The following is a 26,102-nucleotide window of genomic DNA, read 5'->3' as shown; positions in this document are numbered from 1 at the left end:
GATAGGTCACCAAACCAGACATTTGGCAGGTAGAGCTTAGAGAGCTTGGCGGGTAGAGCGTAGAGAGCCTGGCGGGTAGAGCGTAGAGAGCCTGGCGGGTAGAGCGTAGAGAGCCTGGCGGGTAGAGCGTAGAGAGCTTGGCGGGTAGAGCTTAGAGAGCCTGGCGGGTAGAGCGTAGAGAGCCTGGCGGGTAGAGTGTAGAGAGCCTGGTGGGTAGAGCGTAGAGAGCCTGGCGGTTAGAGCTTAGAGAGCCTGGCGGTTAGAGCTTAGAGAGCCTGGCGGTTAGAGCTTAGAGAGCCTGGCGGGTAGAGCGTAGAGAGCCTGGCGGGTAGAGCGTAGAGAGCCTGGCGGTTAGAGCGTAGAGTGCCTGGCGGTTAGAGCGTAGAGAGCCTGGCGGTTAGAGCTTAGAGTGCCTGGCGGTTAGAGCTTAGAGAGCCTGGCAGGTAGAGCGTAGAGAGACTGGCGGTTAGAGCGTAGAGAGCCTGGCGGTTATAACGTAGAGGATGCCAAGGGTGTGCAAAGCTGTCATCAAAGCAGAGGGTGGCTACTTTGAAGAATCTCAAATATAAAATGTATTTTGATTTGTCTAACACTTTTTTGGTTACTCCGTGATTCCATATGTGTTATTTCATAGTTTTGATGTCTTCACTGTTATTCTACAATGTAAAAAAAAATAAAAAAATAAAAAACCTTGAATGAGTAGGTGTGTCCAAACTTTTGACTGGTACTGTATATATTTACAAAAAATATATATGTGGGATTGGAAATGATGCAGACAATTACATTGATATCAGCCACAATCTATCTTAATAATAAAACAAATATAAAATCCAGGGTCATTTAGTAGCCGTAGGCATAATAGGGAAAAGGTTAAGGTGGTGTGGAACTTACTTTCCAGGTGACTTTTGTTTCATTTACAGCCTTAGAACCTTTTATGGTCGTGTTGTACTGTATTTGCCCAACTGAATGCTTCACCACGGTGCAGCTGCTTCCGCTTAGATCATTGGTGCAGTGTATGAAGTACTCTTTTTGAGCCTGACCGTGGACATATAGTTCAATAGTTCAACATATCCCCACACACACACACACACACACACACACACACACACACACACACACACACACACACACACACCTGCAAAAACTTGTAACAAATGTAATAAGTGACATTTAATCACAAAATTTACTAAAATCGTTTAAACATTTATTGATTATCTTGCAGGAGCTTTCCCTGGATCCCTAGAATGACATTGCTCTGTCGTGGGTGATATTATTTATATGTTGTGATAGTAACACTGTGCTCTGTCGTGGGTGATATTATTTATATGTTGTGATAGTAACACTGTGCTCTGTCGTGGGTGATATTATTTATATGTTGTGATAGTAACACTGTGCTCTGTCGTGGGTGATATTATATATATATATATGCTGTGATATTAACCCTATGGTTTCCCTCTGTTTTAGATGCATCCACTGGGACTGTGTAACAACAATGATGAGGACGACCTATACGAGTATGGCTGGGTGGGAGTGGTGAAGCTGGAGAAGCCTGAACTGGATCCCAGCTGTCTCACTGTCCTGGGAAAGGTGAGCAACACATCTATTGTACAGACGCACATGATGCTGTGTGTCTGGGTAAGTGCTGGATATTAAACCTGGCCCCTATGTCAAGTACCTCAGACTAGGAGTGCTGACCTAGCGTCAGGTCCCCCCTGTCTTGTTACATACCAGTAGAGAGAGAGACTGCTCCAGAAAACAGCCCTCCACCTCATCCTGCCAGGTAGATTCAGCCTGGGTGAAGACAACTTGTTTCTCTTCTTAATTAAAACATAGTATTATTTATCTCTGATCCTTGGTTGTCAAGGGAGCTGTTCGTTCACGCTAGGATGGGTTTGTTTTTCATCTCCTCCCCTCCAAGAATGAGAAGAGAGGAACTTAATCCTTCACTTGTCTCTCCCTGCCTTCCACCTCTCGCTCCCTTCTACCCCTCTGTCTCTTTACCCCTCCCACAGACCCCCCTCTGGAGTCCAGAGTGGTATTTTATCATGACTTTAATTAAGTGTCCATCCTAATGGAACATACCACTTTTCCCTGAGGGACAAGGGGAGGCTATGGTCTCATTTATCCTGAACACGCCTGGCCTGTCCTTCCCAGTGACAGGAAGAGGGCAGCCGTTGAAGGAGAGCTCCTTGAAGCCGTATAGACATGCTTATGGATGGGGCACTTTCTCTGGAGGCCGCGGTTAGAGGTTGGTTAGCGCTCGGCGCTAGCTTGTGAGTAAGGCAGAAAAGAACAGAACACGCAACACATCAGGGCTGGAAGCTGAACTAATGTAATGCTAAAACAGAAGCACTCAATCACTCGAAGCATCTTGTACTTTACATCAGGAATAGGACGTAGTGTTGTACAATAGGTTCCTTCCTCCTCTCTGAAAGTAACCACTGTATCATTTGTTGTCGTCGACGTGTTAGTCAAGTGTTTGATTAGTCAAGTGTTTGATATACTGTACTGTACAGCAGTGAGGCCTCGACTGGAGTGCTGCTGAGCTGGTACTTGGGGGCATCACAGGGATCTGAATTATCTTTTCTCTATGGAGGCAGGCGGCCATGTTGGATTTGGGGGATATTGTTTTAGTTTGGTGCAAGAGCAGAGCCCATTCAGCAGAGGAATGTGTTGTGAAAGTGCCCCAAGTGACAGCATCCATCCCCTCATTAGAGTGGACAGGAAAGCGAGGAGTTGAAAGGAGGGAAACAAAGAGAAAAAGAGGGAAACGAGGAGAAAAAGAGGGAAACAAAGAGAAAAAGAGGGAAACAAAGAGAAAAAGAGGTGAAACAAAGAGACAAAGATGGAAACGAGGAGAAAAGGAGGGAAATGAGAAGCAGAAAAGGAGGGAAACGAGGGGAAAAGGAGGGAAACGAGGAGAAAGGAGCGAAATGAGGAGAAAAGGAGGGAAGCGAGAAGGTACCGCTGCGTGGTTTGTTTTTAGGGGATAGAGTAGACACTGCTGGGCTATAATTAGTGTGGAGAGGAGACGGGGAAGCCTCTCCATTGTTGGATGGCAGACCAGACCCAGGAAGAGCCCAGGCACAGCTGGGGGCCCGTAGTGTTCCCAGAGCCAGACTTAGCCATTACTGTACTGTATTACAGCCGGACTTTCATCCAGACACACAGCCCAGAGTGCCCCTGCCAGCCAAGCCACAGACTGTAATCCCTGCTAGGCTCAGACACAGCCGAGATACCCCCCTCGCAACACCACACCCAAAGCTACCCTGCCTCGCCAAATCTAGCCTCCCTATATGCCCATACTCAGCCTGCCCCCTATATCTGAACTCCCAGGCCCAACTCTCCCCCACCCTCTCTCTCTCTCTCTCTCTCTCTCTCTCTCTCTCTCTCTCTCTCTCTCTCTCTCTCTCTCTCTCTCTCTCTCTCTCTCTTTCTCTTTCTCTCTCTCTCTCTTCCCCACCCTCTCTCTCTCTCTTCCCCACCCTCTCTCTCTCTCTCTCTCTCTCTCTCTCTCTCTCTCTCTCTCTCTCTCTCTCTCTCTCTCTCTCTCTCTCTCTCTCTCTCTCTCTCTCTCTCTCTTCCCCACCCACCCTCTCTCTCTCTCTTCCCCACCCTCTCTCTCTCTGTCTCTGTTTTCTACACACTTCGCCACCCAGTGTTGGACCTTGCTGCTATCTTAATACCAGTTACAATTCCAGAATCTCAATGAAGGCTGAATTTAAATCCCTGAATATGTTGTTGACCTCACCGCTGTTTTTTAACACTACTAATACCAACTTCCTACATTCTCTACTGAAATGAAAAACATAGCAGCCAGGGACTACAAACTAATTGTACTGTAGCTGACCCAGCATCAGAGGCAGGTTTGAGGAAGAGAAGGCAGGAATGAGAGGAAACAAGAACAAGAGGGAGAGAACGCAGGGAGGGTGGTAGGAGGGGGGTCTTAGCGCAGCAGAGCTGGCCTCCACACCAAAGCGGTGTCTTGTCACATATATGTAAACAGTTTTTTCCGGTTCTTCCTGTCTGGTTCCTGTGAGAGCAGCAGAGCTGTTGACCTGTGACTCCCCACAGTTGCCTCCCTCCTGCGTGCCACACACACAGGGGCCCCCTCTAGAGCAGGGAAACAAGGATACAATGGAAGATTGGGTCCTCCCTTGTGTTGTAGTTGCAGGTATCTGTGGAAGAGTTGTTTTTGGAGCATTGTAGATGGCCAGTGTGCTGTGCAGATACACATTTTGTGTGAAGTTTTACCTTTGTCTAGAGAGCTGTAACTATACCTATACTTGTTATTTTTGTAGACTAGAGAGTTAACGCACAGTAAGTTTGTGTTTCTGTAAAGTGTTGTGTATTAGTGTAGTGTTAAACCGTATCTGTGATTACGTTGTGTATTTCAGTCCTAACTAGCCTGGCTGGGGTATATGTTCCTAACTTCCTGGTACTCCCATCCTCGTCTTATCTCTCTCTCTCTCACTCTCACTCTCACTCTCACTCTCTCTCTCTCTCTCTCACTCTCACTCTCACTCTCACTCTCACTCTCACTCGCTCTCTCACTCAAAATTAAATTCAAAGAGCTTTATTACCATAGGAAACATATGTTTACAATGCCAAAGCAAGTGAAATATTAATAAACAAAAATGAACAGTAAGCATTACATTCACAAAAGTTCCATAAGAATAAAGACATGTCAAACGTCATATTATGTATATCTACAGTGTTGTGACGATGTGCAAATAGTTCAAGTACAAAAAGGGAAATAAATAAACATAAATATGGGTTGTATTTACAATGGTGTTTGTTCTTCACTGGTTGCCCTTTCCTTGTGGCAACAGTGATGGCACGCTGTGGTATTGCTTGCTGCTGTGATGGCACACTGTGGTATTTCACCCAGTAGATATGGGAGCTTATCCAAATTGGATTCGGTCTCATGTAACAACATTTGAAATGGTGTTTTTGTACATTGGATAAAAGTAGAGGCTGTATATTGTATATCAGACACTACATTTGAGGACCAATGAGAAAGTAATTCTGCTTTGAAAGTTGTGACCTCACTTTTGAGAAAATGGCCATGTACTAAACAACCAAAGGCTGGTTTATACTACGGGTGTGTTCGTAAATTTAATCTGGAGTGCTAGAGTGTGCTCAGGGCGTTCGTAAACTCAGAGTGTTGTCAGATTGTCCGTTTGTAAATTCACAGTGTTTTGCTCTCGGAGCGTTCAGAGCGCACCCTGGACACTCTGGCCGAGGAGTAGGGTTGACCCCAACGTTCTGACCTCACCCTGGACACTCTGGCCGAGGAGTAGGGTTGACCCGAACGTTCTGACCTCACCCTGGACACTCTGGCCGAGGAGTAGGGTTGACCCGAACGTTCTGACCTCAACCTGGACACTCTGGCCAAGGAGTAGGGTTGACCCCAACGTTCTGACCTCACCCTGGACACTCTGGCCGAGGAGTAGTGTTGACCCGAACGTTCTGACCTCACCCTGGACACTCTGGCCGAGGAGTAGGGTTGACCCGAACGTTCTGACCTCACCCTGGACACTCTGGCCGAGGAGTAGGGTTGACCCGAGCATTCTGACCTCACACTGGACACTCTGGCCGAGGAGTAGGGTTGACCCGAACGTTCTGACCTCACACTAGACACTCTGGCCGAGGAGTAGGGTTAACCCGAACGTTCTGACCTCACACTGGACACTCTGGCCGAGGAGTAGGGTTGATCCTAGCGTTATGACCTCACACTGGACACTCTGGCCGAGGAGTAGGGTTGACTCGAACGTTCTGACCTCACCCTGGACACTCTGGCCGAGGAGTAGTGTTGACCCGAACGTTCTGACCTCACCCTGGACACTCTGGCCGAGGAGTAGGGTTGACCCGAACGTTCTGACCTCACCCTGGACACTCTGGCCGAGGAGTAGGGTTGACCCGAGCATTCTGACCTCACACTGGACACTCTGGCCGAGGAGTAGGGTTGACCCGAACGTTCTGACCTCACACTAGACACTCTGGCCGAGGAGTAGGGTTAACCCGAACGTTCTGACCTCACACTGGACACTCTGGCCGAGGAGTAGGGTTGATCCTAGCGTTATGACCTCACACTGGACACTCTGGCCGAGGAGTAGGGTTGACTCGAACGTTCTGACCTCACACTGGACACTCTGGCCGAGGAGTAGGGTAAACCCGAACGTTCTGACCTCACACTGGACACTCTGGCCGAGGAGTAGGGTTGACCCGAACGTTCTGACCTCACCCTGGACACTCTGGCCGAGGAGTAGGGTTGACCCGAACGTTCTGACCTCACCCTGGACACTCTGGCCGAGGAGTAGGGTTGACCCGAGCATTCTGACCTCACACTGGACACTCTGGCCGAGGAGTAGGGTTGACCCGAACGTTCTGACCTCACACTGGACACTGGCCGAGGAGTAGGGTTAACCCGAACGTTCTGACCTCACACTGGACACTCTGGCCGAGGAGTAGGGTTGATCCTAGCGTTATGACCTCACACTGGACACTCTGGCCGAGGAGTAGGGTTGACTCGAACGTTCTGACCTCACACTGGACACTCTGGCCGAGGAGTAGGGTTGACCCGAACGTTCTGACCTCACACTGGACACTCTGGCCGAGGAGTAGGGTTAACCCGAACGTTCTGACCTCACACTGGACACTCTGGCCGAGGAGTAGGGTTGACCCGAACGTTCTGACCTCACCCTGGACACTCTGGCCGAGGAGTAGGGTTGACCCGAGCATTCTGACCTCACACTGGACACTCTGGCCGAGGAGTCGGGTTGACCCGAACGTTCTGACCTCACACTGGACACTCTGGCCGAGGAGTAGGGTTAACCCGAACGTTCTGACCTCACACTGGACACTCTGGCCGAGGAGTAAGGTTGATCCTAGCGTTATGACCTCACACTGGACACTCTGGCCGAGGAGTAGGGTTGACTCGAACGTTCTGACCTCACACTGGACACTCTGGCCGAGGAGTAGGGTTGACCCGAACGTTCTGACCTCACACTGGACACTCTGGCCGAGGAGTAGGGTTGACCCAAACGTTCTGACCGCACCCTGGACACTCTGGCCGAGGAGTAGGGTTGACCCAAACGTTCTGACCGCACCCTGGACACTCTGGCCGAGGAGTAGGGTTGACCCGAACGTTCTGACCTCACACTGGACACTCTGGCCGAGAAGTAGGGTTGACCAGAACGTTCTGACCTCACACTGGACACTCTGGCCGAGGAGTAGGGTTGACCCGAACGTTCTGACCTCACACTGGACACTCTGGCCGAGGAGTAGGGTTGACCTGAACGTTCTGACCTCACACTGGACACTCTGGCCGAGGAGTAGGGTTGACCCGAACGTTCTGACCTCACACTGGACACTCTGGCCGAGGAGTAGGGTTAACCCCAACGTTCTGACCTCACCCTGGACACTCTGGCCGAGGAGTAGGGTTGACCCGAACGTTCTGACCTCACCCTGGACACTCTGGCCGAGGAGTAGGGTTGACCCGAGCATTCTGACCTCACACTGGACACTCTGGCCGAGGAGTAGGGTTGACCCGAACGTTCTGACCTCACACTGGACACTCTGGCCGAGGAGTAGGGTTAACCCGAACGTTCTGACCTCACACTGGACACTCTGGCCGAGGAGTAAGGTTGATCCTAGCGTTATGACCTCACACTGGACACTCTGGCCGAGGAGTAGGGTTGACTCGAACGTTCTGACCTCACACTGGACACTCTGGCCGAGGAGTAGGGTTGACCCGAACGTTCTGACCTCACACTGGACACTCTGGCCGAGGAGTAGGGTTGACCCGAACGTTCTGACCGCACCCTGGACACTCTGGCCGAGGAGTAGGGTTGACCCGAACGTTCTGACCTCACACTGGACACTCTGGCCGAGAAGTAGGGTTGACCCGAACGTTCTGACCTCACCCTGGACAATCTGGCCGAGGAGTAGGGTTGACCCGAACGTTCTGACCTCACACTGGACACTCTGGCCGAGGAGTAGGGTTGACCTGAACGTTCTGACCTCACACTGGACACTCTGGCCGAGGAGTAGGGTTGACCCGAACGTTCTGACCTCACACTGGACACTCTGGCCGAGGAGTAGGGTTGACCCGAACGTTCTGACCTCACACTGGACACTCTGGCCGAGGAGTAGGGTTAACCCGAACGTTCTGACCTCACACTGGACACTCTGGCCGAGGAGTAGGGTTAACCCGAACGTTCTGACCTCACACTGGACACTCTGGCCGAGGAGTAGGGTTAACCCGAACGTTCTGACCTCACACTGGACACTCTGGCCGAGGAGTAGGGTTAACCCGAACGTTCTGACCTCACACTGGACACTCTGGCCGAGGAGTAGGGTTGACCCGAACGTTCTGACCTCACACTGGACACTCTGGCCGAGGAGTAGGGTTGACCCCAACGTTCTGACCTCACACTGGACACTCTGGCCGAGGAGTAGGGTTAACCCGAACGTTCTGACCTCACACTGGACACTCTGGCCGAGGAGTAGGGTTAACCCGAACGTTCTGACCTAACCCTGGACACTCTGGCCGAGGAGTAGGGTTGACCCAAACGTTCTGACCTCACACTGGACACTCTGGCCGAGGAGTAGGGTTAACCCGAACGTTCTGACCTAACCCTGGACACTCTGGCCGAGGAGTAGGGTTGACCCGAACGTTCTGACCTCACACTGGACACTCTGGCCGAGGAGTAGGGTTGACCCGAACGTTCTGACCTCACACTGGACACTCTGGCCGAGGAGTAGGGTTGACTCGAACGTTCTGACCTCACACTGGACACTCTGGCCGAGGAATAGGGTTGACCCGAACGTTCTGACCTCACACTGGACACTCTGGCCGAGGAGTAGGGTTAACCCGAACGTTCTGACCTCACACTGGACACTCTGGCCGAGGAGTAGGGTTGACCCGAACGTTCTGACCTCACCCTGGACACTCTGGCCGAGGAGTAGGGTTGACCCGAACGTTCTGACCTCACACTGGACACTCTGGCCGAGGAGTAGGGTTGACCCGAACGTTCTGACCTCACCCTGGACACTCTGGCCGAGGAGTAGGGTTGACCCGAACGTTCTGACCTCACACTGGACACTCTGGCCGAGGAGTAGGGTTGACCCGAACGTTCTGACCTCACACTGGACACTCTGGCCGAGGAGTAGGGTTGACCCGAACGTTCTGACCTCACACTGGACACTCTGGCCGAGGAGTAGGGTTGACCCGAACGTTCTGACCTCACACTGGACACTCTGGCCGAGGAGTAGGGTTGACCCGAACGTTCTGACCTCACACTGGACACTCTGGCCGAGGAGTAGGGTTAACCCGAACGTTCTGACCTCACACTGGACACTCTGGCCGAGGAGTAGGGTTGACCCGAACGTTCTGACCTCACCCTGGACACTCTGGCCGAGGAGTAGGGTTAACCCGAACGTTCTGACCTCACACTGGACACTCTGGCCGAGGAGTAGGGTGGATCCGAGCATTCTGACCTAACTAACGCAGTCAAGCACCCAAGCTAACTGGCTAACTTTGGCTAGCTTGCTAGCTACTTCCAGACACAAATGAGAGAACACGCCACTCTGAACATTTTACTCTCCCTAGCAGAGCTGGTTAGGCTGTTTTTATGTCATCCAGAGTGGTGTTGGTGACTGCAGCTGTGCTGCTGGCAACAATTGAATTATGCTTAATTGCCAACGTTTCCTGACACCGGCCATATTCAACGGGTGTTAAGTATTCGTAAATTCGTCTGTTATTCTGCGCTTTGGCACACTCAGACAAGAGTGCCCTGAAATCGGAGTAGATAGCCAGAGCGAATTTACCAGCTGCGTTTATCAACAGTTGTCACAGTGACATCATGAACATTCTATTGAAATGGTTACTTGCATAGTGGAGTCTTTTGTTAACCTCTCTGGGATATGTGGGACGGTAGCGTCCCACCTGGCCAACATCCAGTGAAAATGCAGAGCGCCAAATTCAAATAAATTACTATCAAAATTAAACTTTCATGAAATCAAACATTCAATATACCAAATTAAAGCTACACTTTTTGTGAATCCAGCCAACGTGTCAGATTTCAAAAATGCTTTGCGGCGAAAGCAAACAATGCTATTATCTGAGGATAGCACCCCAGCTAACAATCACAGACCATCATATTTCAACCCTCCAGGCGCGACACAAAACGCAGAAATAAAGATATAATTCATGCCTTGCCTTTGACGAGCTTCTTTTGTTGGCACTCCAATATGTCCCATAAACATCACAAATGGTCCTTTTGTTCGATTAATTCCGTCGATATATATCCAAAATGTCCATTTATTTGGCGCGTTTGATCCAGAAAAACACTGGTTCCAACTTGCACAACGTGACTACAAAATATCTCAAAAGTTACCTGTAAGCTTTGTCCAAACATTTCAAACTACTTTTGTAATACAACTTTAGATTTATTTTAACGTAAATAATCGCTAAAATTGAAGACGGGATGATCTGTGTTCAAAACCGGAGGAAAACAATGTGTAGCATGCTTTCTGGTCACGCGCCTCTAACAAACAGTACACTTCACTGGAGCCTCATTCTGAACATGGCTACTTCTTAATTTCTCAAAGGAAAAACCACAACCAATTTCTAAAGACTGTTGACATCCAGTGGAAGCGATAGGAACTGCAGGAAGGTCCCTTAGAAATCTGGATTCCCAATGAAAACTCATTGAAAAGAGAGTGACCTCAACAACAACAAAAAAATCTGAATGGTTTGTCCTCAGGGTTTTTGCCTGCCAAATAAGTTCTGTTATAGTCACAGATATGATTCAAACAGTTTTAGAAACTTCAGAGTGTTTTCTATCCAATACTAATAATAATATGCATATATTAGCATCTGGGACTGAGTAGGAGGCAGTTTACTCTGGGCACGCTTTTCATCCAAACGTGAAAATGCTGCCCCCTATCCTAGAGAAGTTAAGACATGTAGCTAGCTCGCTAAACAATGAACCATAATCCCAACTCATAACGTTAATACCCAGTATTAATCTGCAGGTAGCTAACCAACCAGGTTCAATGTTAGCTAGCTAACATTAGGCTATAACTAGCAATGCAAATGGCTCTGAGATACGAATAATATTACTACACAGATCATACACGTAACGTTAGCCAGCGATCCAGCCAGCTAATGTTAGCTAGCTATCTGCAGACTTTGTCTGCATATTTGCAATCAAACGGCAGAATTTTCTCCATCTCCTTAGCTATCATACTCTAATTCCACTGATTTCAAAAATCGGTCCTCCAGAAAGTCGAAAGCAACACTTATTCAGTTTTACTACGTGATATCTTTCAAAAAAGCTACGTTACAAAGGATTACCTGCACATACTGACCAGCTCATGTTATAGACAGAAGCGTGCTACACGGCAGACCAATCCAAACTCATCTCTCGGCATGTCCAGCCCACTCATTATCTCAGCCAATCATGACTAGCGGGATGGTTGCTGACTTTTTCCGTGGCTAAACCAACTAAGATAGTAATTTAACAATTGTATTCGTATTTAGTTTATATATAATTATGTTCAAATTGCTCTCCTGTGAAGTAGCGACGCGCGACATATGCCTAGTTTCCTGAAACGAGTCTGAGGGAAATACGTGTCTCTAATATGGTCATACATTTTGCAGGAGGTTAGGAAGTGTAGCTCAGTTTCCACCTCATTTTGTGGGCAGTGTTCACATAGCCTGTCGTCTCTTGAGAGCCAGGTCTGGCTACTGCGGCCTTTCTCATAAGCAAGGCTATACACTCACTGAGTCTGTACATAGTCATAGCTGTCCTTAAGTTTGGGTCAGTCACAGTGGTCAGGTATTCTGCCACAGTGTACTCTTTGTTTAGGGCCAAATAGAATTCTAGTTGCTCTGTTTTTTCCAATGTGTCAAGTAATTATATTTTTGTTTTCTCATGATTTGGTTGGATCTAATTGTGTTGCTGTCCTGGGGCTCTGTAGGGTCTGTGTTTGTGAACAGAGCCCCAGGACCAGCTTGCTTAGGGGACTCTTCACTTGGTTAATTTCTCTGTAGGTTATGGCTTTGTTATGGAAGTCTTGGGAATCACTTTCTTTTAGGTGGTTGTAGAATTTAACAGCTCTTTTCTGGATTTTGATCATTAGCAGGTATCATCCTAATTCTGCTCTGCATTCATTATTTGGTGTTTTGCGTTGTACACGTAGGATGTTTTTGCAGAATTCTGCATGCAGAGTCTCAATTTGGTGTTGGTCCCATTTTGTGAATTCTTAGTTGGTGGGCAGACCCCAGACCTCACAACCATAAAGGGCAATAGGTTCTCCAACTGATTTGCCTTGTCTCTCAGATTGTTCACAGCTTGGTGGAAGTTACCTGTGGCCCTGCTGTTTAGGCCGATGTATGTATCGTTTTTTGTGTGCTCCAGAGTAACAGTGTCTAGATGGAATTTGTATTCGTGGACCTTTTTTGGAACACCATTATTTAACTTACTGAGATTTACTGTCAGGGCGCAGGTCTGACAGAACCTAGAAGATCGAGGTGCTGCTGTCGGCGCTCCTTGGTTGGGGACAGAATCACCAGATTATTGGTGAGGTGCCTGGGCTGCGGTTGACGGCCACATTGTCCCCGACCGGCATGAGTGCTTTCACTCTCTCCATTTTAACCCTCCTCCTCCTCATCCCCTTTTCCCGTTGCATGACATCATGACATCACCCCTAACCAACTTTTCATTCAATAGAATAAAATAAGAAGCACATAGTACAAAAATAGTAACGTGTATCAGAATAAAAAATACCTAACAACAATAATGTCAACAAGGGTGGTTTGTGTCAGAATACAAGTCTGTCTGATTTTCCCCTCATAGCCTTTTCATGTTCTCCAAACCCCCCCCCCCTTACACACACACACACACACACACACACACACACACACACACACACACACACACACACACACACACACACACACACACACACACACACACACACACACACATACGGGCCATGTACTCTACTCTGCCCTTACAAAAACACAGACGTAACCTATGAACCTGTTGCTGGCTGCGAGGCTGCAGAATATGGGCAGCTACTATGACACCTCTCAGACAACCTCTCCTCACATTATTGAAGTCCATGTGTAGTATTTTATTTATTCCAAGGTATAGATCCTCTCCAGTTATTAGTGCCTAGCTAGCAGCCTCCCCTATCTGTCTCTTGCCCCTCTGTTGGCACAGCCTGCATGGGGTTCTCCTCTCCATTCCTCTCTGTCTCTGCCCCTCTCTCTCTGTTGGCACAGCCTGCTGTATGCAGCTGAGTTAACAGCTGCACCTTCTTACTGCTAAGTTGCTTTGGGATGGGTGCCCTGTCTTGCATCTGAGAGAGAGAGAGAGAGAGAGAGAGAGAGAGAGAGAGAGAGAGAGAGAGATAGTTTAGGTTAACCGTTCCCACCTCTGGCTGTGTAAACTCTGGACGCCCTGACCTGGGAAGGTGTCTGTTTCAGGCCATGCCAGCGTGGTCCTTATGCTACACAGAGAAAGGTGTTAAACAGCGTCTGTGGTGTTTTGTTAGGTCCATTCTGGCAGTGTGCTGAACTGTTATGTAGCCTTTCTGTTGTATTGTACACTTTATTTAGGATTTATTATGTGGAGAACAATACTGCCTGATGAAAATGTCCAAATACAGGTGGGTGGAGCGGGCGGGCGGGAGGAGTGGTAGGTTGTGTGTGTGAGCTCATCCACTGTTTATCTGTCTGCAGAGGAAGAATCAGAGGTTTTGATGAAGCACTCTGCTCTCTCTCTCTCTTTCCCTCTGTCTCTCTATCATGGTGGACTCCACAGAAAAGCAGTTGAGCAGTTGAGCAGAGAGAGTGAATGCCCAGATTGCTGTAGAACGTCAATATAAAAAGGGATTGGTAATCTAGAATGGTTTCTGTGTTTTGAGACACAGCAGCGTCTTTTTATTCCAGTATAACTGTGTTTTATGGAACAATGCTTTCTGCTGTGGGATTGAATAGATGGAGGAGCAGGTAGGTCGATGGGACTATTTTCTTTCCTTTCAGCGGTGGGCGTACTTCGCCCCGAATGGAGTTAAGGACCTACTTCTTTTCACGGCATATGAGCACAGCTTGTGCACATAATTGCATGGCGGTGTCCAAAATGCCACCCTATTCCATATATAGTACACTACAGTTGACCAGAGCCCTATGGACCATGTCCAAAAATAGTATCACTACATAGAGAATAGAGTGTCGTTTCAGAACATTCAGTTCAGTGATAATATGAAGTTAGGGAGGTGAAGGTAATGGTCTGGGGTTGATACTGAGCCTTGAATACAAGGCCAGAGTATCCTCCCTTCAGATCAATGAAAGCTTCAGTTCCCTCCCTCACCACCACATCACACAGACACTGGGGGGGGGCAGGAGGGAGGAGAGAAACCCTGTGAAGCGTGGAGCTGCCTGCACCGTGAGGGAGGCCTCTTAGGTTCTCCTTTCATGTGTGTGTACGCCTCAACTTGCTGATATTATCTTGGCTTCTCTTCCTGGTGGGGTGTCGATCTCTCTCTCTCTACCTCTCTCTCTCAACCTCTGTCTCTCTGTCTCTCTGTCTCTGTCTCTCTCTCTCTCTCTACCTCTCTCTCTCTCTCTCTCTACCTCTCTCTCTCTACCTCTCTCTCTCTCTACCTCTCTCTCTCTACCTCTCTCTCTCTCTGTCTCTCTCTCTACCTCTCTCTACCTCTCTCTCTCTATCTCTCTCTCTCTCTCTCTCTACCTCTCTCTCTCTCTCTACCTCTCTCTCTCTGTCTCTCTCTCTCTCTCTCTCTCTCTCTCTCTCTCTCTACCTCTCTCTACCTCTCTCTCTCTGTCTCTCTCTCTCTCTACCTCTCTCTCTCTCTCTACCTCTCTCTACCTCTCTCTCTCTGTCTCTCTCTCTCTCTACCTCTCTCTCTCTCTCTCTCTGTGTCTCTCTCTACCTCTCTGTCTCTCTCTCTCTCTGTCTCTCTCTACCTCTCTCTCTCTCTCTCTCTCTCTCTCTCTCTCTACCTCTCTCTCTCTCTCTCTCTCTCTCTCTCTCTCTCTCTCTCTCTCTCTCTCTCTCTCTCTCTCTCTCTCTCTCTCTCTCTCTCTCTCTCTCTCTCTACCTCTCTCTCTCTCTCTCTCTCTCTCTCTCACAGTCAGGCCTTTTCTCTACACTGGGCCTCTCTCCTCTCCGTTTCAGACACCGTTTTCTTTGTGGTTCCTCCCCTGTGGGCCCTCGCTGCCCTGGTTGTCCTACACCACACCGAATCCACCAAATCACTGTCTCAGGGCCCCGGGATCCCACTGAGCGTGTCTCCATGGTTACAGGGAAGCTCATGGTGGGATGGGTCTCAAAGTGAGCTGTCCCTGGGTGGAATGACCCGCTGCTGAATGGAGAGACAAAATGATCTGGTTGGGCCCCTATTTAAAGAGAGCATAAAGGAGCCCCAAGGACTTGAGACAAAAGAGAGGGAGCGAGAGAAGAAGAGAGGGAAAGTAAAAGAGAAAAGAGAGAGGAAGGGAAATGAAAGGGAGGTAAAGAAAGAGCAGAGCACCGCTTAGAGAAGGATGGGGGAGGAGGAGGAGTTTTCATTGATTCATTTGAGATCAATTCTTTGATGTTATTGACGTTGTTTAGTTAACAGTTTATCTGAAAGTTTATAATTTTTTAGACACATTTTTGTTTGTGATTCAAGTTATTTATTATTTAAATGTAGTTATTTTGGAGTTTGGAACATTTTTTATTTTTTTTATTATCCAGGAAATACTACAGCTAGCTATTGAAAGTGCTACAACAGATCATAGAGATAACATGGACACATTTGTATTTTTTTTAAGTATAAATCTTGGAAGATATTTAATCAGACATGGCTGCCACACCAAAGCCTGTGTTTTCTCTTCTCTCTCTCTGGGTCTCCACCTAGCTACGCCTGTGTGTGTTTGTTGCTCTCTGTGAGAGTCCCTTCCATGCTGGGTTGCTCTGTGTGTGTGACGGCCCTGGTGTCATTGAGCCTGAGCTGCTCAAGGGCCCGGCCCAACACACCTGAGCCTTATTTGGGGCCATTGCTGCCAGGGGCCTGTCTCTGCCAGCCACATACACACACACACACACATATATGTGTATATATCTATATATATATATAGTACCAGTCAAAAGATGTTCTTTATTTTTACTATTTTCTACATTGTAGAATAATAGTGAAGACATCAAAACTATGAAATAACACATACCTAAGGGTGGAAACATTGTTGTAAATAAATATCACCTGGGAGCATGAGCAGCAGTGTCCTTTCTGTTTTCTATTATAATAACAGACAGTGAGGTAATGATATGTCTTTGTTGTTATCCTAGTGTGTTGAATGGTTGTGGTAGCTAGGTGGTGACACTGCTGTTGAAATGAAAGAGCAAATATTTCTAATTTTCTTAAACCTTTTAAAAAAACCTAGGCCTACCTTAATACAGTGACAATGAAAGTATGAAGGGTACAGCTATGCTATAGTATGAAGATGAAATGAACAATCATTAAAATAGAAACAAATACGACGATAGCCGATTTACCAGCAACACTGATTATCAAGGGATAGTGTTCCAAAGATTTTAAAAAATACTGTGAGGCAATATTATAATTTGACTTACTGAGAAGCCCAGCTGGGCACTTTCCTAGATTTTACATTTCCGAGAAGCAGGTAGACCTACGTCTATGTGTGGTCAGAGAGAAGCCAGTCAGGTAGACCTACGTCTATGTGTGGTCAGAGAGAAGCCAGTCAGGTAGACCTACGTCTATGTGTGGTCAGAGAGAAGCCAGTCAGGTAGACCTACGTCTATGTGTAGTCAGAGAGAAGCCAGTCAGGTAGACCTACGTCTATGTGTGGTCAGAGAGAAGCCAGTCAGGTAGACCTACGTCTATGTGTAGTCAGGGAGAAGCCAGTCAGGTAGACCTACGTCTATGTGTAGTCAGAGAGAAGCCAGTCAGGTAGACCTACATCTATGTGTAGTCAGGGAGAAGCCAGTCAGGTAGTCCCACGTCTATGTGTAGTCAGGGAGAAGCCAGTCAGGTAGACCTACGTCTATGTGTAGTCAGAGAGAAGCCAGTCAGGTAGACCTACGTCTATGTGTAGTCAGGGAGAAGCCAGTCAGGTAGACCTACGTCTATGTGTAGTCAGAGAGAAGCCAGTCAGGTAGACCTACGTCTATGTGTAGTCAGAGAGAAGCCAGTCAGGTAGACCTACATCTATGTGTAGTCAGGGAGAAGCCAGTCAGGTAGACCTACGTCTATGTGTAGTCAGAGAGAAGCCAGTCAGGTAGACCTACGTCTATGTGTAGTCAGAGAGAAGCCAGTCAGGTAGACCTACATCTATGTGTAGTCAGAGAGAAGCCAGTCAGGTAGACCTACGTCTATGTGTAGTCAGAGAGAAGCCAGTCAGGTAGACCTACGTCTATGTGTAGTCAGAGAGAAGCCAGTCAGGTAGACCTACATCTATGTGTAGTCAGGGAGAAGCCAGTCAGGTAGACCTACGTCTATGTGTAGTCAGAGAGAAGCCAGTCAGGTAGACCTACGTCTATGTGTAGTCAGAGAGAAGCCAGTCAGGTAGACCTACATCTATGTGTGGTCAGAGAGAAGCCAGTCAGGTAGACCTACATCTATGTGTAGTCAGGGAGAAGCCAGTCAGGTAGACCTACGTCTATGTGTAGTCAGAGAGAAGCCAGTCAGGTAGACCTACGTCTATGTGTAGTCAGAGAGAAGCCAGTCAGGTAGTCCCACGTCTATGTGTAGTCAGAGAGAAGCCAGTCAGGTAGTCCCACGTCTATGTGTAGTCAGGGAGAAGCCAGTCAGGTAGACCTACATCTATGTGTAGTCAGGGAGAAGCCAGTCAGGTAGTCCCACGTCTATGTGTAGTCAGAGAGAAGCCAGTCAGGTAGACCTACATCTATGTGTAGTCAGGGAGAAGCCAGTCAGGTAGACCTACATCTATGTGTAGTCAGAGAGAAGCCAGTCAGGTAGACCTACATCTATGTGTAGTCAGGGAGAAGCCAGTCAGGTAGACCTACATCTATGTGTAGTCAGAGAGAAGCCAGTCAGGTAGACCTACATCTATGTGTAGTCAGGGAGAAGCCAGTCAGGTAGACCTACATCTATGTGTAGTCAGAGAGAAGCCAGTCAGGTAGACCTACATCTATGTGTAGTCAGGGAGAAGCCAGTCAGGTAGACCTACATCTATGTGTAGTCAGAGAGAAGCCAGTCAGGTAGACCTACATCTATGTGTAGTCAGGGAGAAGCCAGTCAGGTAGATCTACATCTATGTGTAGTCAGGGAGAAGCCAGTCAGGTAGACCTACATCTATGTGTAGTCAGAGAGAAGCCAGTCAGGTAGACCTACATCTATGTGTAGTCAGGGAGAAGCCAGTCAGGTAGACCTACATCTATGTGTAGTCAGGGAGAAGCCAGTCAGGTAGACCTACATCTATGTGTAGTCAGAGAGAAGCCAGTCAGGTAGACCTACGTCTATGTGTAGTCAGAGAGAAGCCAGTCAGGTAGACCTACATCTATGTGTAGTCAGAGAGAAGCCAGTCAGGTAGACCTACATCTATGTGTGGTCAGAGAGAAGCCAGTCAGGTAGTCACACGTCAGGCACGCTCCGCTCCGTCAACATCAACAAGACAGACAAACCAGACACATGCTCATTGCTTACATGGAGCGTGTAAATGATGGTATGAAATATACCAAAACGTGTTTCTCTCAAGTGTAAAAGGTTGTGAACTCTGAAAACAACTTTTCCACTCCGAGAATGAGAATGCTAAATTACTGTAATTAATACACGTATTAACAAATTTGTGTGTAACAAAATGAAAGTGATTAATGGTCAATTATAGGCTATGCAATGAGAAAAGAGAGTGATGGCCTCTAGACCTACTATATTTATTTCTCAACTTTCCTAATATTAAGCACATTGCTTATATTTACAACAGGAGTTTAGCCTACCTGGCTGGCATGAAAATAAACCACGGTGGAAAGCTTCATTCTCTATTTAAGTGCATTGATGACATGTATTTTTTCCCACTGCCCCTGTTTTGAAACATGCGCATGATAAAGGTCCATTCTAAATTAAATTAAAATCACACATACACTAACGTTCAAAAGTTTGGCGTCACTTAGAAATGTCCTTGAAAAGCTCATTTTTTTGCCCATTTAAAATAACATCAAATTGATCAGTAATACAGTGTAGACATTGTTAATCTTGTAAATGACTATTGTAGCTGGAAACGGCAGTTTTTTAATGGAATATCTACATAGGCATACAGAGGCCCATTATCAGCAACCATCACTCCTGTGTTCCAACGGCACGTTGTGTTAGCTAATCCAGGTATATAATTTTAAAAGGCTAATTAATCATTAGAAAACCTTTTTGCAATTATGTTAGCACAGCTGAAAACTGTTGTCCTGATTAAAGAAGCAATAAAACTGTCCTTCTTTAGACTAGTTATTTAGAATAGAATAGAATATACTATGGGGGATAGTAGATTGACATAGGCTAGTGCTTTTGCTGTTTGTTAGGCCTACTCATCTTGTTGGCTGACTAAGTAAATGTGGAAAGTTCTTCCAATATCTTCAATATGCACCTCAGAATTGGATATGGACACACGCGGTTGCATCCCGATGTGTCTGTCTTCACTTGTAGCCTGTGAGAAAGATCCGATCACGTGACTGGCAGCCGGGAGAAGGAAATTATAATTATTATATTCAGCCCAAAGGCACAACGGCCATTGGCCGCCAAAGGCGTGGATTTTTTTAGGGGGCATTAAGGCCACACAAAGGGGATGCAGCCGGGAATTTCAAGACATTATCAAGTGCTTGGCAAATTGTGAATGAGAGACTGATGAAGTATGTACAGCCTGCGAAAAAAACAAAGCAGAGCCCATGCCTGTCATGCAACTTTTAAAAAATTATTATTAGTCGCATCATGCAACCTTAGAATGTATTAAAAATCTAAACCTATAGCCCAACATTTGTATCACAACTAAAGTTACATAAATAACTCTAGACTGCATTTTCTTCATATCATGTTTCTTTAGAACTGTCTAAAATAAAAAATGGATTTATTGTGATGATGTAGGCTATATTACATGGATTTATTAGACTTTTTAAAATGTAGATGTTCCAAAGGTCTGCATCAGTGGCTTGTAGGATATGCGTGGAAGCCTGGAGATGCTAAATGTGTTTATGTTAAGTAACTGTCAATTGCCGTGAAAATTTCATGACCGCCACAGCCCTAGCCAGGACCGGGCCTGATCAGCGTTGATTAGTCTATAAATTAAGAAAAGATTCTGTATCAAATTATACCATGCCAGATTGGAGAGGATTGGTGCATTGTCCATTTGACACAACATTAGTGCATTATATGCCTCAGAGCCAGAACAACTTTGTTGACTGCTGTTGAATAATTAACAAATACTCAGACACATTCAACCGTTTTTAAAAGAAGACATATTTATTTATTTACTAGGAAGCAATGAATACGTGCATTATATAAAATAATGTCCACACGTCAAAGATTGTGCCATAGGCTATAGCGCTCTACACCCCCACATCTAGCCAATCAGCTGCTGGAGCATCACTCTACACCCCCACATCTAGCCAATCAGCTGCTAGAGCATCACTCTACACCCCCACATCTAGCCAATCAGCTGCTGGAGCATCACTCTACACCCCCACATCTAGCCAATCAGCTGCCGGAGCATCACTCTACACCCCGACATCTAGCCAATCAGCTGCTGGAGCATCACTCTACACCCCCACATCTAGCCAATCAGCTCCTGGAGCATCACTCTACACCCCCACATCTAGCCAATCAGCTGCTAGAGCATCACTCTACACCCCCACATCTAGCCAATCAGCTGCCGGAGCATCACTCTACAACCCCACATCTAGCCAATCAGCTGCTGGAGCATCACTCTACACCCCCACATCTAGCCAATCAGCTGCTAAATCATCACTCTACACCCCCACATCTAGCCAATCAGCTGCCGGAGCATCACTCTACACCCCCACATCAAGCCAATCAGCTGCTAGAGCATCACTCTACACCCCCAAATCTAGCCAATCAGCTGCTGGAGCATCACTCTACACCCCCACATCTAGCCAATCAGCTGCTAGAGCATCACTCTACACCCCCAAATCTAGCCAATCAGCTGCTGGAGCATCACTCTACACCCCCACATCTAGCCAATCAGCTGCTGGAGCATCACTCTACACCCCCACATCTAGCCAATCAGCTGCTAGAGCATCACTCTACACCCCCACATCTAGCCAATCAGCTGCTGGAGCATCACTCTACACCCCCACATCTAGCCAATCAGCTGCCGGAGCATCACTCTACACCCCCACATCTAGCCAATCAGCTGCTAAAGCATCACTCTACACCCCCACATCTAGCCAATCAGCTGCCGGAGCATCACTCTACACCCCCACATCTAGCCAATCAGCTGCTAGAGCATCACTCTACACCCCCAAATCTAGCCAACCAGCTGCTGGAGCATCACTCTACACCCCCACATCTAGCCAATCAGCTGCTAGAGCATCACTCTACACCCCCAAATCTAGCCAATCAGCTGCTGGAGCATCACTCTACACCCCGACATCTAGCCAATCAGCTGCTGGAGCATCACTCTACACCCCCACATCTAGCCAATCAGCTGCCGGAGCATCACTCTACACCCCGACATCTAGCCAATCAGCTGCTGGAGCATCACTCTACACCCCCACATCTAGCCAATCAGCTGCTGGAGCATCACTCTACACCCCCACATCTAGCCAATCAGCTGCCGGAGCATCACTCTACACCCCGACATCTAGCCAATCAGCTGCTGGAGCATCACTCTACACCCCGACATCTAGCCAATCAGCTGCCAGAGCATCACTCTACACCCCGACATCTAGCCAATCAGCTGCTAGAGCATCACTCTACACCCCCACATCTAGCCAATCAGCTGCTGGAGCATCACTCTACACCCCCCCATCTAGCCAATCAGCTGCTAGAGCATCACTCTACACCCCCACATCTAGCCAATCAGCTGCTGGAGCATCACTCTACACCCCGACATCTAGCCAATCAGCTGCTGGAGCATCACTCTACACCCCCACATCTAGCCAATCAGCTGCTGGAGCATCACTCTACACCCCCACATCTAGCCAATCAGCTGCTAGAGCATCACTCTACACCCCCACATCTAGCCAATCAGCTGCTGCAGCATCACTCTACACCCCCACATCTAGCCAATCAGCTGCCGGAGCATCACTCTACACCCCGACATCTAGCCAATCAGCTGCTGGAGCATCACTCTACACCCCGACATCTAGCCAATCAGCTGCTGGAGCATCACTCTACACCCCCACATCTAGCCAATCAGCTGCCGGAGCATCACTCTACACCCCGACATCTAGCCAATCAGCTGCTGGAGCATCACTCTACACCCCGACATCTAGCCAATCAGCTGCCGGAGCATCACTCTACACCCCGACATCTAGCCAATCAGCTGCTGGAGCATCACTCTACACCCCGACATCTAGCCAATCAGCTGCCAGAGCATCACTCTACACCCCGACATCTAGCCAATCAGCTGCTGGAGCATCACTCTACACCCCCACATCTAGCCAATCAGCTGCCGGAGCATCACTCTACACCCCGACATCTAGCCAATCAGCTGCTGGAGCATCACTCTACACCCCGACATCTAGCCAATCAGCTGCCGGAGCATCACTCTACACCCCGACATCTAGCCAATCAGCTGCTGGAGCATCACTCTACACCCCGACATCTAGCCAATCAGCTGCTAGAGCATCACTCTACACCCCCACATCTAGCCAATCAGCTGCTGGAGCATCACTCTACACCCCCACATCTAGCCAATCAGCTGCTAGAGCATCACTCTACACCCCCACATCTAGCCAATCAGCTGCTGGAGCATCACTCTACACCCCGACATCTAGCCAATCAGCTGCTGGAGCATCACTCTACAGTCCCAAATCTAGCCAATCAGCTGCTGGAGCATCACTCTACACCCCCAAATCTAGCCAATCAACTGCTGGAGCATCACTCTACACCCCCACATCTAGCCAATCAGCTGCTGGAGCATCACTCTACACCCCCCACATCTAGCCATTCAGCTGCCGGACCATTAAAGGACAGTTGGAAAGAGGAGGAAATAGTAGGAGGAGAAAGTTTAATCGACAGACTAAGTTAGCAAAACAATCACTTATAATCATTAGTAAACACTCCTGCTGTCAAGTCAAGTTTATCTACTATATAAGGGGGGGAAAATCCTTAAATTAATGTAGGCCTTAAACGGTTTTAACGGTTATTTTATTTTCATGATGGTCTTTGTCCATAACCATCAGTTCCACAGTTATTCAGTTCCCGTCACTGCCCTAATAACTAGCCCAGTTCCCACTATCTCTTCTCTCTAGATACGTGTTGTACTGACAGAGGAAGTTAAGAGTCTCGAAGAAAACAAGTTTCTAAAAATGTTTTAGATTTACAAGCAACAAATCCCAGTTGGTATTATCCCAGCAGTTAATCATGTAGCTCCTTCTATAGTGTTGTCAGCCACACATGGAAGGAAATTAACAGCACTAATAAATACACTGCAGAGGCATCTCCAGGGACCTGAGGAAGACAAATTATTCATTCCATCAATCAATCAATCAATCAAATGTTTTTATAAAGCCCTTTTTACATCAGTGGATGTCACAAAGTGCTTATACAGAAACCCAGCCTAAAACCTCAAACAGCAAGCAATGCAGACGTAGAAGCAATGATTCTCTCATAACGGCCTGGGAGATATATGTATCTGTTCCCCAAAGGGTTTTCTTTAGTATGTCCTATAGTACTTGTTAATAATTCTCAATCCAGTATTTCCTGTAGTACTTGTTAGTTCTTCTCTATCCAATATGTCCTATAGTACTTGTTACTACTTCCCTGTCCAGTATTTCCTGTAGTACTTGTTAGTACTTCTCTATCCAGTTCCAAAGAGGATCAGATTTGGTTTGGTGGTACTTTATTATTGGCAGTAGCATTCCTGAGTTCGACCCACCATCAACCGGAAGGGTTGTTTATTTTCCTGCGGATCACAGAGGCTAGAAAAGCAAACCGGTAAGAAAACAAATATAGGGGGAGCAAGAGGAGGAAAAGTGGAGGACATTTAATTAGCGTTTGTCCATTCCTGTCCGTTTGGGCTCGACAGGGCAGAACAGCCACACACACACACACACACACACACACACACACACACACACAGGGCACAGGAGTGTGTGGCTGATTTGTGTTTGATTAGGCCCTGCATTTTATGACAAACTGAAGAAAAACTTTGCCTTAATGGGCGTGGTGCTGTTTGCCAAGTCACAATGCTCTGGCTCCTCCTCTGATGTGCCCCATCACACACACACACACACACACACACACACACACACACACACACACACACACACACACACACACACTCACACTCACACTCACAGTGCAACTTAATTGTATCTTTTTGGTTTTGCAACGCTGGCCACCCTGCATTGTGCGCTGAGGCAGAGACAAAGGAAGAGCAGGGGAACCAAGAGAAGTAGAAGAAGAGAGGGGGGAAAGAGAGGTATGGGTAAGCAGTGTGAAAGAGCGAGAGATAGGGAAAGAGGGGGAAATGAGAGAGGGAAAGACAAAGGGAAATAGGTTTGGGAGAGAGATTGAGAGGAATGGGAGAGTAGGGGAGAAGGAGAGGAATTTGGAGATGAATGGGAGAGAGGTAGGGGAGGAACAGAGGAGCAGCTAGCGTTAGCACCTAGCGTGAACACCTTTTGGTAGCATCTAGCGTTCGCAGCTAGTGTAGCACCTAGCTTAAGCACCTTTTGGTAGCATCTAGCGTCAGCAGTTAGCAAAGCACCTAGCTTTAGCACCTTGTGCTAGCATCTAGCGTTAGCAGTTAGTGTCTTAGGTCTCTCTTTATGTAGTGTTGTGTTGTCTCTCTTGTCGTGATGTTTGTTTGTTCTATTTTTCTTTTTTAAGTATATATTTTTTTTAAATCCCAGCCCCCGTCCCCGCAGGAGGCCTTTTGGAAGGCCGTCATTGTAAATAAGAATTAGTTCTCAACTGACTTGCCTAGTTAAATAAAGGTAAAAATATATAAATACATGTTGGGTTAGTTTAAAATATCTTTGGTAGCATTTAATGTTAGCACCTTGCTCTAGCATCTAGCGTTAGCAGTTAGCGTAGCACTCTCTCTCTGGGTCTCTCTCTCGCTCTCACTCTCTCTTTCTCTCTCTCTCCCTTTCAGGAATACACTGATCGGGGGAATCTCCCCTCATCAAACTAGTTCATACTGTAGCTGCCTGAAGTAATCAGCGATCTGACTAAAAAGAATAGATGAAAACGATGTCATTAATTCAACGTTTACTAACTCATCCTTTTTTCTTAGATCAGTGATTACTTCAAAGAAGAGAGAGAGGAAGGAAGGATACATGTTAAAAGTACTCAAATGTCTGTTCTGCTCAGACCCTCAGCATGCTGTACCTCACGTCTGGGATAGGGAAATGGCTGTCGCCGTGGCTCCCAGAGTGGTTCAAGTGATCTTGTGCCCATATTTACATTTAATAAACTTCTGCTTCACACGAGGTCTGTGTCCTAAATGGCACCCTATTCTATACCAGGCGGTGTCAGAGGAAGGCCCTAAAAGTTGTCCGACTCCAGCCACCCAAGTCATAGACTGTTCTCTCTGCTACAGCATAGCAAGCGGGACCAGTGCACCAAGTCTAGAACCAACAGGACCCTGAACAGCTTCTATCACTAAGCCATCAGTCTGCTAAATAGTTAGTTAAATAGTTAACCATTAGTTACCAGGACTATCTGCATTGACCCTTTTTGCACTAACTTTTGTAACTCATTAAATATGCTACTGTTTATTATCTGTCACTTTATTCCTAGTTATATGTACATATCTACCTCAATTACCTCGTAACCCTGCACATCAACTTGGTACTTGGTACTGGTACCCCTTGTATATAGCCAAGTTATCGTTACTCATTGTGTATTTATTATTACGTCTTATT

General features: G+C 47.3%; 1 protein-coding gene across 1 annotated transcript in view; it reads left to right on the top strand.

The window, feature by feature from the left end:
- Positions 1-26,102, top strand: part of LOC120063412 (E3 ubiquitin-protein ligase znrf3-like) — a 183,941-nt gene that overhangs the window by 99,297 nt on the left and 58,542 nt on the right. Inside the window, exon 2 of the mRNA XM_039013778.1 lies at positions 1,465-1,587. Coding sequence (XP_038869706.1) covers positions 1,465-1,587 — 123 coding nt within the window. The remainder of the gene's footprint in view (positions 1-1,464; positions 1,588-26,102) is intronic.

The sequence above is a fragment of the Salvelinus namaycush genome, chromosome 18, assembly GCF_016432855.1.
Source record: "Salvelinus namaycush isolate Seneca chromosome 18, SaNama_1.0, whole genome shotgun sequence".
Classification (NCBI taxonomy): Eukaryota; Metazoa; Chordata; class Actinopteri; order Salmoniformes; family Salmonidae; genus Salvelinus; species Salvelinus namaycush.
This window is presented reverse-complemented; position numbering and strand designations above follow the sequence as displayed.